At 45.1% G+C, this 14,681-nt stretch overlaps 1 protein-coding gene across 1 annotated transcript in view; it reads right to left on the bottom strand.

The window, feature by feature from the left end:
• FGD3 (FYVE, RhoGEF and PH domain containing 3) overlaps positions 1–8,856 on the bottom strand; it is a gene marked incomplete at both ends in the record, with an annotated part of 34,533 nt that extends 25,677 nt beyond the window's left edge. Inside the window, one exon of the mRNA XM_079706805.1 lies at positions 8,386–8,856. Within this exon, the coding sequence (XP_079562931.1) occupies positions 8,386–8,856 (471 nt within the window). The remainder of the gene's footprint in view (positions 1–8,385) is intronic.
• Between the last annotated feature and the right edge of the window lie 5,825 nt (positions 8,857–14,681).

The following is a 14,681-nucleotide window of genomic DNA, read 5'->3' as shown; positions in this document are numbered from 1 at the left end:
AAATACAAATCAAAACTATAATGAGGTACCACCTCACACTGGTCAGAATGGCCATCATTAGAAAGTCTACAAATAAGAAATGCTAGAGAGGGTGTGGAGAAAAGGGAAACCTTCTACACTGGGAATGTAAATTGGTGCAGGCACTATGGAGGTTCCTCAAAAAACTAAAAATAGAGTTGCTATATGATTTTGCAATCCCACTCCTGGGCATATGTTCAAACAAAACTATAATTCAAAAAGATACATGCACCCCAATGTTCATTGCAGCACTATTTACAATAGCCAAGACATGGAAACAACCTAAATGTCCATCAAAGATTAATAGATAAAGAAGATGCGGTACATATATACAATGGAATATTACTCAGCCATTAAAAAGAATGAAATAATGCCATTTGTAGCAACATGGGCTAGAGATTATCACACTAAGTGAAGTAAGCCAGACAGAGAAAGACCATATGATATCACTTATATGTGGAATCTAGAATATGACACAAATGAACTTATCTATGAAACAGAAACAGACTCACAGACATAGAGAACAGACCTGTGGCTGCCAAAGGGGGGGAAGGGATGAATTGGGAGTTTGGGATTAATAAATGCAAACTACTATATATAGAATGGATAAACAACAAGGTCCTAGTGTATAGCACAGTGAACTATATTCAATATCTTGTGATAAAACATAATGGAAAAGAATATTAAAAAAAATATATATATGTATATATATAACTGAATCACTTTGCTGTGCAGTAGAAATTAACACAGCATTGTAAATAAACTATACTTCAAGAAAATATATTAAAAAAAAAAAGAGAAAGTTATAGGCCCTCCTTCCCCCACACATGAGTTAACAATATACTAACAAGAATACCTCTGTGAAAACTCTGGAGACCAGCTGAGAAGCTACAGCTCCCAAGGCATTGTAAAACTAAGAAGAGATTCTATCAAATAGAGAATGAAAATTGGCATGTTTGGAACACCCTTTTGTGTTCCTCCCCCATGCAGCATAACACAGCACAACTGGGAAGAACCCCAACCCCTGCAACTAGGGCTCCTCCCTCAGGATGGAAACAAAGGAATGAACTGTGCATCCAAAGTTTTGGCTCATCTGGAAGCTTCCTGAGGGACTGGTTTCTGTCTTGCCTGATTTGGAATGCTGCCATGACCAGTGCCAGAGTCTGAAAACAGAGGCAAGCAGCATGTTAGAGCTGATGTTCTGCAGGCAGATGCCAGGGGAGCAAGAGATCAGAAAAAGTTTAATAGGTCTTAGAAATTCCAGCCTGATTGGCTAAGGTTTTCCCTGCACAAAGCCAGCATGCAAAGACTGGAGAGACGGTTGTTTTTCAGATGCCCAAATTCCAGCAAAAAATCACAAAGAAACAGGGAAGCATAGTGTGATTAAAGGAACAAAATAAAATTCCAGAAACCAAACCTAAAGAAACATAGCTCTATGAGCTGCCTGTAAAAAATATTAAATACCTGTCATATAGATGCTTAATGAACTAAAAAAGAACACAGACAACTAAGTGAAATCAGGAAAGTGATGCATGAACAGAATGAGAATATCAATAAAAAGATAAAAACTATTAAAAAAAAAAGAGCTAAACAGAAACTCTAGAACTGAAAATTGCAATAACTAGACTGAAAAGTTCAAGCTAGGTCATTTGAAATCATAAATCAGAGAAACAAAAAGAAAAAACAATGAAGAAAGCAAAGAGAGCCTAAGAAACTTATGGGATACTACCCAAGGGACCAATATATGCATTTTGGGAGTCAAGTACAGCGTACTTGAAGAATTAGTGGCTGAAAATGTGCCAAATATGAGGAAAGAAATGGACATACAAATTCAAGAAGCTCACAGAACTCCAAATAGGATAAATCTAAAGAACCACACTGGGACACATTATAATAAAAAAAAAAGGGGGTGGGAGGAGTGGGGTGATATATTTAAAGTGCTGAAAGAAAAAATAAAACTGTCAACCAAGAATATGTATCCAGCAAAGCCATCTTTCAAAAATGAAGAAGATGATACCAAAACCAGACAAACATATCACAAAAAAAGAAAATTACAGTCCAATATCACTGAGGAGCATACATGCAAAAATCCTCAACTAAATACTAGCAAACCGAATCTAACAACACATTTAAAAGATCATACACCATGATCAAGTGGGCTTTATCCCAGGGATGCAAGGATTCTTCAATATACACAAATCAATTAATGTGATACACATATTAACAAATTGAAGAATAAAAACCATATGATCACCTCAATAGATGCAGAAAAAGCTTTCAACAAAATTCAACACTGATTTATGATAAAAACTCTACAGAAAGTGGGCATAGAGGGGACCTACCTCAACATAATAAAGGACATATATGACAAATGCACAGCAAACATTATTCTTTTTTTTTTTAATTTTATTTATTTATTTATATATTATTATTATTTTTTTTGTGGTACGCGGGCCTCTCACTGTTGTGGCCGCTCCCGTTGCAGAGCACAGGCTCCAGACACACAGTCTCAGCGGCCATGGCTCACGGGCCTAGCCGCTCTGCGGCATGTGGGATCTTCCCGGACCGGGGCACGAACCCGCGTCCCCTGCATCGGCAGGCGGACTCTCAACCACTGTGCCACCAGGGAAGCCCAAACGTTATTCTTAATATGAAACACAGAAAGCATTTCCTCTAAAGTCAGGAACAAGACAAGGGTGCCCACCCTCGCCAACATTATTAAACATAGCTTTGGAAGTCCCAGCCACGGCAATCAGAGAAGAAAAAGAAATAAAAGGAATCCAAATTGGTAAAGAAGAAGTAAAACTGTCACTGTTTGCAGATGATATGATACTATACACAGAAATCTTAAAGATGCCACTAGAAAATTACTAGACCTAATCAATGAATTTGATAAAGTTGCAGTATACAAAATTAATGCACAGAAATCGCTTGCATTCCTATACACTAACAATGAAAGTTCTGAAAGAGAAACTAAGGAAACAATCCCATTTACCATTGCAACAAAAAAAATAAAATACCTAGGAAAAAACCGACCTAAGGAGGCAAAAGACCTGTATGTAGAAAACAATAAGATACTGGTGAAAGAAATCAAAGATGACACTAAAACATGGAGAGATATACCATGTTCTCAGATTGGAAGAATCCACACTGTGAAAATGACTATACTACCCAAAGCAATCTACAGATTCAATGCAATCCCTATCAAATTACCAAGGACATTTTTCACAGAACTAGAACAAAAATTTTACAATTTGTTTGGAAACACAAAAGACCTCAAATAGCAAAAGCAATCTTGAGAAACAAAATTGGAGCTGGAGGAATCAGGCTCCCTGACTTCAGACTATACTACAAAGCTACAGTAATCAAAACAGATGGTACTAGCACAAAACCAGAAATATACATCAATGGAACAGGGTCAAAAGCCCAGAGATAAACCCACGCACCTATGGTCACCTAATCTATGACAAAGGGGGCCAGAATATACAATGGAGCAAAGATACCCTCTTCAATAAGTGATGCTGGGAAAACTGGACAGCTACATGTAAAAGAATGAAATTAGAACACTCCCTAACATACACAAAAATAAACTCAAAATGGATTAAAGACCTAAATGTAAGGCCAGACACTATAAAACTCTTGGAGGAAAACATAAGAAGAACACTCTTTGACATAAATTGCAGCAAGGCCTTTTATGACCCACGTCCTAGAGTAATGAGAATAAAAACAAAAATAAACAAATGGGACCTAATGAAAGTTAAACCTTTTGCACAGCAAAGGAAACCATAAACAAGACAAAAGGACAACCCTCAGAATGGGAGAAAATATTTACAAATGAAGCAACTGACAAAGGATTAATCTCCAAAATAAACGAGCAGTTCACGCAGCTCAATATCAAAACAACAACAACAACAACAACAACCCAGTCCAAAAATGGGCGGAAGACCTAAAGAGACATTTCTCCAAAGAAGATATACAGATGGCCAACAAACACATGAAAGGATGCTCAACATCACTAATTATTAGAAAAATGCAAGTCAAAACTACAATGAGGTATCACCTCACACTGGTCAGAATGGCTAACATCAAAAAATCTACAAACAATAGGACTTCCCTGGTAGCGCAGTGGTTAAGAATCCACCTGCCAATGCAGGGGACATGGGTTCGAGCCCTGCTCCAGGAAGATCCCATGTGCCACAGAGCAACTAAGCCCGTGCCCCACAACTACTGAGCCTGCACTCTAGAGCCCGTGAGCCACAACTACTGAAGCCTGCACACTTAGAGCCCATGCTCCACAACAAGAGAAGCCACCACAATGAGAAGCCCGCACACCTCAATAAAGAGTAGACCCCACTCGCCGCAACTAGAGAAAGCCTGTGCACAGCAACGAAGATCCAAAGCAGCCAAAAAGAAGAAGAAGAAAAAAAAAAACTACAGACAATAAATGCTGGAGAGGGTGTGGAGAAAAGGGAACCCTCTTGCACTGTTGGTGAGAATGTAAATTGATGCATCCAGTATGGAGAACAGTACGGAGATTCCTTAAAAAACTAAAAATAGAACTACCATATGATCCAGCAATCCCACTACTGGGCACATACCCAGAGAAAACCATAATTCAAAAAGATACATGCTCCCCAATGTTCATTGCAGCACTATTTACAATAGCCAGGACATGGAAACAACCTAAATGTCCATTGACAGATGAATGAATATAGAAGATGTGGTACATATATGCAATGGAATATTACTCAGCCATAAAAAGGAGCAAAATTGGGTCATTTGTAGAGACATGGATGGACCTAGGGACTGTCATACATAGTGAAGTAAGTCAGAAAGAGAAAAACTAATATCAAATATTACCGCATATACGTGGAATCTAGAAAAATGGTACAGATGAACCTATTTGCGGGGCAGGAATAGAGACGCAGACGTAGAGAATGGACGTGTGGACATGGGGGAGGGGAAGGTGAGGGTGGGATGAATTGGGAGATTAGGTTTGACATAAATACACTACCATGTGTAAAATAGATAGCTAGTGGGAACATGTGGTATAGCACAGGGAGCTCAGCTCAATGCTCTGTGATGACCTAGATGCGTGGGATGGGGGGTTGGGAGAGAGGTCCAAGAGGGAGGGGATATATGTATACATATAGCTAATTTACTTTGTTGTACAACAGAAACCAACATAACATTGTAAAGCACTCCAATAAAATGGAGTGCTTTACAATGTTTTATACTCCAATAAAAAAATAAAAAGCAGATGGAAGATCTTTAAAAAAATAAAATACTATAACTTTAACTATTTTATGTAATTGCAATAGAAAAAATATATAGAATATACACAAGAGGCAATGAGAAGGGAATCAAAGCATATTATTACAAAAAAGTCAATTAAACTTAAAAAAGGAAAGCAGTAAGAGAGGGACAAAAAAACTACAAAACATACAGAAAACAATGAAAAAGGCAATAGTAAGTCCTTCCCTACCGGTAATTACTTTAAATGTAAATGAATTAAACTCCCCAATCAAAAGATATGGATTGATTGAACAGGTTAAAAAAAAATCCAATTATATGCTACCCACAAGAAACTCGCTTTAGACTTAAGGACATACATAGGCTGAAAGTGAAAGATGGAAAAAGATATTTCATGGAAATGGTAAACAAAAGAGATCACGAGTGGCCATATTTACATCAGACAAATGGACTTTAAATAAAAAAACCATTACACAATACAAAGAAAGACATTATATAATGTTAAAAGGACCAATTCACCAAGAAGATATAACAATTATAAATATTTATTCATCAAACCTCAGAGCTCCTAAATATATGAAGCAAACTTTGGCAGAATTGAAGCAAGAAACAGATAGCAACAGAAGAATAATAGGAGATGTCAGTACTCTACTTTCAATACTGGATAGGACGTGCAAAATATAAATAAGGAAGCAGGGGATTTGAATAATACTGTAGAATAAATGAACCTAACAAACATATGCAGAACACTCCATATAACAATGGCAGAACATACATTCTTCTCAAGTGCACACAGAACGTTCTCCAGGTCAAACCACGTGTTAGGCCACAAAACAAGTATTAACAAATTCAAGAAGATTGAAATCATATAAAATATCTTTTCCAATCACAACAGAATGAAACTAGAAATCAACAGCACAGGGAAAACTGGAAAATCCACAGATATGTAGAAATTAGACAATACGCACTTAAACAGGAGTCAAAGAAGTCACAAAGGACATTAGAAAATAGCTTGAGACAAATGAAAATGAAAACACAATATATCAAAACTTATGGAATGTGGCAAAAGCAGTGCTAAGAGGGACGTTTATAGCTGTAAGTGCATACATGTAAAAGGAAGAAAGATCTCAAATCAACAACCTAACTTTACACCTCAAGATTAGAAAAAGAACACACTAAACCCAAAGCAGTCAGGAGGAAGCAAATAATAGAGATTAGAACAGAGATAAATGAAACAGAAAGTAGAAAAACAATGGGAAAAAACCAACAAAACTAAGAGTTGTTTTTTCAAAAGATAAACAAAATTAACAAACCTTTAGCTAGACTTACCAAAAAAATGAGAGAGTACTCAAATAAATAATATGAAAGAGGAAATATTACAAGTGATACCACAGTTGAATACAAGAGATCAGAAGAGACGGCTCTGAACAATTAAATGCCAACAATTGGATAAGCTAAAAGAAATAGATAAATTCCTAGAAACACACAACCTGCCAAGACTGAGTCATGAAGACATAGAAAATTTGCACAGACCAATAACAAGTAAGGAGGTTAAATAAGCAATAAAAAACTTCCCAACAAAAAAAAGCCCAGAAACAGATAGCTTCACTGGGAAATTAATACCAATTGTTCTCAAATTTTTCCAAAAAATTAAAGAATAAGGAACACTTCCTAACTCATTCCCTGAGACCAGCATTATCCTGATACCAAAACTTTGGGGCCTTGCTGACTCTGGAGGGACTGTCCCTCCCAGGGTTCGCTGATTCCTAGAGATGTAAAGGATTCGCTGGCAAGAATGTCTTTCAAGTGCAAACCAACCCATCCAGAGCCCACACCCAACCACCTTCTTTATACTTGCTTTTCCCCTATTCCCCTGCCCTAATTACACAGGTCCAGGTGCGAGCTACCCAGGGACAGCCCCTGTGCACAGAACCCACTGAAATTATTCAAACTGGCCAATCTTAAGCCTGCTTACCCTGTCTCACCCATCCCTCTCCTCAGAAACCACAATAAAGACTCTACTGTAACTTATATAGTATTTGTACATCAACTATACTTCAATTAAAAGAATAAAATCATTATGTGATTAAAAAAAGACTCTTGCTCACAATTTCCACTCCCTCTGCCTCCTGCCCTACCCTGGTGCTTTCCCCTCTGGTTCCCCATGGTGTGGTGTTCCCCTTCCTCTCGGGAGCCATGAGTAATAAACTGTCTTTAAATGGTAGTCATCTCCTGGTTTGTTGGCTTCACCATTCCTGAATAATAATAAAACTTAGATTAAAACATGCCCCCAGCCCACTCGCTGAGAATCTGGCTTTCAACAGTGCAGGCCTATGGCTGCCTTTTGCCCACTAAGCCTGCCTCTTGATGCGGCCATGTTAGTCCATACCATCTCTACCAGGAGCCAGCAGGTCTGACCCTGGCCAAGTGCCACTTGTGCTTGTCTTGGGACCCAGTCACTTGCAGCTTACCTACGCTGTTCTCCTCCCATGCACAGGCGGTCTCTCTATGCCGGGGCTGTCGGCTTTACTTCCATGTCCCCACAAGTCCCAGTGTAGAGCCCAGAGCCCAAAACACTAAAGGGACACAGATGAGCTTCCTTGCAAGGCCGAGCCCCCATGGGTGGGCACACCTGCTTCCCGGGGCCATCTGCACGGGGCTCCCCTCGCATGCCTGGGCTCCCTTCCTCCAGTGCCACACCCCATTGGGAACCCTGGGGTTTCCCCATTCATAAAATAAGGTGACAAGCGTGCTGTCTTCCTCATGGGGGCTCTGCAAGGCAGGCAGCAAGCACTGGCAAAGAGTGGTGACAGCACTGTTTTCGCTAAGTTGGACCGCCACAGCCACCCTGGGGTGGGGTCCCTGTGCCGCTGTGGGGCCATGGAACTAAGGCTTGGGAGTGAGATCATTGTCTGATGTGTCAGGGAGACCCCTGCCTGCGTGGTCCTTCCCCAGAGCCTGCCCACCAACCCATAGCCGGGGCTTCTCTGAGCATGGTGTCTGAGTGTACACCCTGCTACTGTCACCAGGCCTGGATGATGGCACTGTAAACCTCAAATATCCTCGGAGGAGAGCTCTGCAGCCCCTGACACTTGGGACGGGAAGGTGGCCTACCTTGGCTGGATCCGCGTCAGCCCTCAAGGGGCTATTCTCGGGGTCTGGCTCCTCACTGCTGCCCTCACCCATGTCGCTATCGGCCTCCTCCCGTGGGGCCTTGCCACCTGGGGCTGTCTCCAGGTGCAGCCCTTTGATGGTGGGGCCTGGGCCCGTCTCGCTGCCGTCCTCGCAGGAGAAGTGCTCGCCGACCACGCTGCAGGAGGGGCTGTCTATCCCGCTGTCCCGGTTAGGGATCTTAGTGCCGCTGCTGGGCTCGCCCACAGAGCCCATGTCCCCCGCAGAGGCCTGGCTGCCGGGGATCCCGGAGCCAGGGTCACCACAGTGGGCTCCAGGCCCAACAGGGAGTGCTCGGAGCTTCCCTGGGTCTGTGCTTGGATGCTCCAGGGAGGAGCTGCTAGGCCCAGCATCTGGCTCCCCCCGGGTGGCAATGGAGGCTGGGGGCATTGAGGACCCCCCTCCTGGCTCCATCCTCAAAGATGAGTTCTCTGAGCTCTGTGAGGGGCTGGCCGGGGGCTTCCTGTCAAGGAGAAATGAGCGTAGTCAATGCCAGCTGGGCCATGGACCAGCCCCCAGGTGGGGCTCTCTGGAGATAATCAACATGGAGGAGGGGTGCTGGGACTGAGTGTGAAGTGAACACCCTGGTCAGCCTCAGCTGGGTCCTGACTAGGCAGGCTTTGGGGCAATGGCAAATGGAAAGCATTTTATTCTAAAAATAAATTTCTTCATTTTAAAAAAAAGAAGGCAGAGAGAGAGGGAAGGAGGGAGGGAGAGAGTGAGAAAGAAAGAGAGTGAAAGAAAGAAAGAGAAAAAGAAGGAAGGAAGGAAGGAAAGAAAGAAAGAAAAAAGAGAGAGTGAAAGAGAAAAAAGGAGAGGGAGGAATGAATTCTGTAGCGTGAAGCTACCTGCCCCTCAATGAATTCAGAATATATGTGTAAAAGAATAGCAATAACCGTCATGAGCACAGTGAATCTGGTCTGTACTGTGCTTTGGCATCCATGGCACTCTATCCTACCATGTAGCTCTGAGGTGAGGCAGGATCCCCATCGAGACCCGCCCTCAATATCACTGTCGATATTCTGTCTGACATGTGACCTGTCATTTTCCAGAGACCTGGAGGCTGAGGAGGCTGGATCTTGGTCCCCAATTCCTCTTCCTGCTAAGCACTGGAGCTACTTCATGCCCTCACATGGTGCCTCTTCTGGAAACCTTCGTGGAGGAAAGGCACCTTCAAGTGTCAGTCTAGGTGCACAGAGAGGGTCAAAGGTGAGACTAGACTGGGAGGAGATTGACATTCCCCCCAAATTTCCACTTGAACCCCCAGTGGAGCTGCAGGGACCAGGAGTGGCAGTCACTTATTCCTGGGCAATAGGTGGGTTACCTGAGGCGGTCAGACTCCGCAAGGATGCTGAGGTGGAAGGCTGGGTGCCAGACTCCCTGCTGGCTGCGTTCCAGGTCGTTTGAGTTGGCCAGCCCAGGCCTTGCACAGGGTTGGGGGGCTGGGGGGATTCGCTGAAAATCTTTTTCTTGCCCAGCAATTTTGAAGTGGAGCCGTTCAGGAGGTTCTAAAAAAAAAGTGAAAGGAGAATGAAAACCACCTTCTCCACTGGCACTTGGAGCAGCGTGGTTGAGAGACCCAGTGCTCAAGGGAGAACATGGAAGAGCATCTTCGTGCCACCACCCAGTGCAGGAGACCCCTGGGCAGGTCATAGAGGTCTGCAGATGGATGGAGCATGGCTGAGTCCCTGGCCCCCGTGCAGCAGCTTCTAGGCCCTGGCTTAAAACTGGGGCCAGAATTGAGCTTGTCCCCAGTCATGCAGTGACTCAGGGAGAAAGGGTCCCGTTGAGTGTGCAGTGCCCACTGTGTCTGAGGAGAGCTGGCTGGCATCTCCACGCGCCCTTCCAGACACAGGCACTCACTCAGCTCTGCTGCCAGTGGCTTCTTCACACATTCCCTTCCTCCCTTGCTAAACAAAATAAAGAACCATCGGTGGAGATGCAGTTTCCCCTCCCCGCAACACACACAACCAAAAAGGTGTCCTGAAGCCTGACCCCTGGCCACCCATGCAGCAGAAGGGCCTCCTGTCAGAGTGTGCTCAGAAGAGAAGCATGAGCCACCTCTGTGTGTGCGTGGCCGAGGCCCCAGGAGTCAAGCACCAACTCCAGCCCCTGTGATAGTCTCCTGCGCTCTTGCCTTCCAGTGCAGTCAGATTTCTTCTGAGTGGACCTTTTTTTTTTTTTTTTTTTTTTTTTTTGCAGTACGCCGGCCTCTCACTGTTGCAGCCTCTCCCGCTGTGGAGCACAGGCTCCAGATGCGCAGGCTCAGCGGCCGTGGCTCACGGGCCCAGCTGCTCTGCGGCATGTGGGATCCTCCCGGACCGGGACACGAACCTGTGTCCCCTGCATCGGCAGGCAGACTCTCAACCCCTGCGCCACCAGGGAAGCCCTGAACCTTTCTTTAAGTGACACCAAAACCAGTGCCGGGTGCACATTTAGTATTGGCTACTGCCACATTCTTAAAGAATGCTAAACAGAATTCTAAACAGAAAATGCATGCTTTGCTACATTTTTCTCATAGCACAGGTGATAAACTCCAGTTTCCGGAAATCAGACATGACACAACAGTTCAAAATATGCCAGATGGAATGCAGGCCACGCACTCAGCTTTGGTGTGTCCAGTGCAGCCATCTGGTGCCAGGTGGAGCCTGCTGCAATCACACCTCAGGGATTCCTGCTTCTGGCCAAGATGGAATAACAGAAACTGGAGATACTCTTTCACTGGAAACAACCAAGTCATGGATAAAACATACGAAACAACAGTTGAGAGACACCTTACACCAGGCAGCAAAGCGCGGTGCTCCTGAGAGGCGGGTACAAGTGCAGTGATCCCTCTCTCACCCCAGCTTCCTGCCCAGAGAAGGGGATCTCAGGTAGACCCCTGAGTAAGGATACAGAGCTGGGAGTCCAGGAACATGAAGGCAGCTGGAGGTCACAGGATAGAACACTAGAGAGAGAGCTGCACAGAGAGAGCGCAGAGAGCTGACAAGGGCCCTTGGAGATGGCTCAGTGCATGTGTGAGGAAACTGCAATGCTGGAGAAAGATCTACTTGAGAGGGTCAGAGGGAACATCACCTGGTGCTCACACAGGGCAGGGCATATGCCTGTTTCCATCAGCTAGACTGGAAACCCCAAGATCCACAGGGTGTTAGAGAACTTGGAGGGGTCTCACCTCAGTGTGGGGCATAATTAGCCCCACGGTGAGCTCTGCTCAGGTCCCCACCTAACAAATACTGATGAATTTTAACAGGAAAGTCCATCTGTTTACAAACAACTTAACTGCCTCCCTAAACAATGCCTAAGGACAATTATAAGAGCACAGACATATTCAGCATCCAGTAAGGTGAGACTTATAGTGTCTGGCATCCAACCAAAAATTACCAGACACAGAGGGCAGGAGTACACAGCCCATGGTGAGGAGAAAAAGGCAATGAGTTGAAACTGACCCACATATGATACAGATGTTAGAATTACCAGACAAGACAAGATCATTAAGGCAGCAGCAGTTACCCGCATTATACTTAAGGTCAGTAGAAACATGAAGAATAAAAAAAAGATGCAGGCTTCCCTGGTGGCACAATGGTTGAGTGTCCGCCTGCCGATGCAGGGGACACTGGTTCGTGCCCCAGTCCGGGAAGATCCCACATGCTGCGGAGCAGCTGGGCCCGTGAGCCATGGCCGCTGAGCCTGCGCGTCCGGAGCCTGTGCTCCACAACGGGAGAGGCCACAACAGTGAGCGGCCCGTATACCGTAAGGAAAAAAAAAAAAAAAGATGCAAATCCAACTTCTAGAGATGAAAACCACAAAGTGTGTGATCAAGACCCACTGGAAGGGATTGATGGCAGATTAGATACTGTAGAAGAAAAATTAGTGAGTTTAGAGAGACAACAGAAGCTATCTAAAACCAAAGAGCGAGAATGAATTGTGAGATGCGGAAAAACTTTAAGCAGCATAATATCTGTGTAACCAGAATATATATGTGGAGTCTCAAAAAAGGAGTGAGCTTGAAAAATCGTTGAGAAAAATAATGACCAAAATTGATACCAATTCTACACAAATCTTTCAACCACTGAGGGGAAAAGAGAATACTTCTGAACTACATGGATGAATCTAGAAATAATCATGCCAAGTGAAAGAAGACAGACCAAAGAAAAGGCACCTACTTTTTTCTAATTTACATAGAATTCTAGGAAATGTGCACTAACATGTGGTGCCAGAAAGCAGACAGGGATGTTGCCTGGAAGGAGAGGTAGGTGTGGTGTGGGGGTTACAACAGAACACAGAGAAGTCTTCAAGAGGTGACAGCTGTGCTCATCATCTTGGCAGCAGCGACACTTTCACAGGTGTATATGTGTATGTTGAAACGTCACATTGTACATTTTAAACATATGTAGTTAATTGTATGTTGATTATACCCTGTGGAAAGTGATACCTCCGAGCTGTGCAAACTTGGTGAGTTGCTGACACTCACCAAGTGTCATTTTCCTTGTTACAGAAGGGACAATGAATCATGTCGAGGAGGGTGGTGAGGGCTGTGGCAGGCCCAGAGCCTGGGGAGGCTGGCCTGCCTGGATGCCCTTCAAAGGGAGGAAGTGTGCCTTTCTTCTGGAGGCCCTTTAGCCATGACCATCTTATCTTCCAGGGGTTTTAGTGCAAGGGCAGCTGAACCATGCTCGGCCAGACTGGGAAGCCCAGGGCTCAGCATAAAGACATCCTCCAGGGAGCAGAATATGTGGTGGAGGGAGGTCCTGGTTGCAGAGCAAACCTTCCTAAAGATCAGACGACCCTCTGATCTGATTTGGGAAGCCACAGGATACAGCCCACAGCCTCGCTTACCTCAGGACTGGCCTCCCTGCTGCCTGTCCAAGGCCAAAGTGAGTGCAGGGCAGGCCAATCCAGTTCCAGCCTCCCCTCCACACTGCTCAGAGGAGCCGGGGGCTAGGGTAGGGTTGGGGGAGAGGAAACACATGTTCAAGGGTGCCCAACATAGACACATATAAACACACACATGCCTCCACACATGTATACACATATGCACATGCACACATACACAAATACATATAAACATATATCCAATTACATATACACACCCCCACACCCCATGTGCCAGGAGATGTGCTGAGTGCTTTTGTACATTTGCTCAGTCACAGTCACCAAGGTGGGTGACATTCCATGTTTCAGACAAGGACTCCAAGGCTGACCCTGGCCATGCTGGCCTGGGGTAATCAGCACCCAGGAGCTGGGTCCCCCAGACATGCTGCTCTGAACCCCCTGGACTGGGCTCCAGACTCATTCTGACATGCCCAAGGCCAGGGTCGTGTAATCACGGAGGAGCCAAGGAGCATTTGTCATTTTTGTCTTCCCAGTCACTCAGCTTTCCCTTTACAAGCCCTGAGCTGAGAGAGCCCACCCTAGGTGAGTTGAGCCTGCTGCCGAGCTCAGGACCCAGGGCCCCTGACACCCGAGGCTGCCACCACCCAGCATCGAAGGCCCCAAACCTGGGATTGGGGGAGGTGTGGGGACTGGAGAAGTACAGAGAAATTAAATGTGCTCCACTATCCAGTGCATTGTGGACCGTTAAGTGGCTCCATCCGCAGCAGCCAGTTGGATGGGGTAGCATGAATGATGTGGTGCCTGCCCTGGAGTCTCTGAACCACTTGGTAGCTGCCTGAGATGGGCAGGGATAGTCTTACAGATGGGCCACAAGTCTGCTCCACCTGCCACTGTCCCCACCTTGGAAACAGTGTAGGAACCCCCACCTTGGAAACAGTGTAGGAACCCCCACTAAAACCACCATTCTGCCCATCTCACTTCCTGCCTGTCACCTGGTACCCTGGAGGCCCCAAGTGGGCAGAGACCTCGGCTGTCTTGTCACTGACATGGCTTAGTGGCCCAGGCACATGGGGCCTCAGCTGACAGCTGGCAGCAGCCATCAGATGTGTGAGCCTGAGAAGAAGACTTTGAAACAGTTCCAGCCCTCACTGGCGACAGTCCCAGAGAAACCCTGAGTGAGGGCCATGGGAATGCACCCCACGAGCCCCAGATTCATGAGAGATGACAATCCTTGGTGGGGTTTCTCTTTACCCTATACCATGTCCAGGTGATTGGTTACGTGAAGGAGGTAATCCAAACAATACTGAAAGCACCATAGGGCAATACCAGAAACTGCTGTGCGGCACACACCTGCATTCAGGTTGCAGGCTGGGAGACAAGGCTGCAGAAACTCACAAGGCTGTATT

Source organism: Hyperoodon ampullatus (assembly GCF_949752795.1).
Source record: "Hyperoodon ampullatus genome assembly, chromosome: 6".
In the NCBI taxonomy this organism is placed as follows: Eukaryota; Metazoa; Chordata; class Mammalia; order Artiodactyla; family Ziphiidae; genus Hyperoodon; species Hyperoodon ampullatus.
This window is presented reverse-complemented; position numbering and strand designations above follow the sequence as displayed.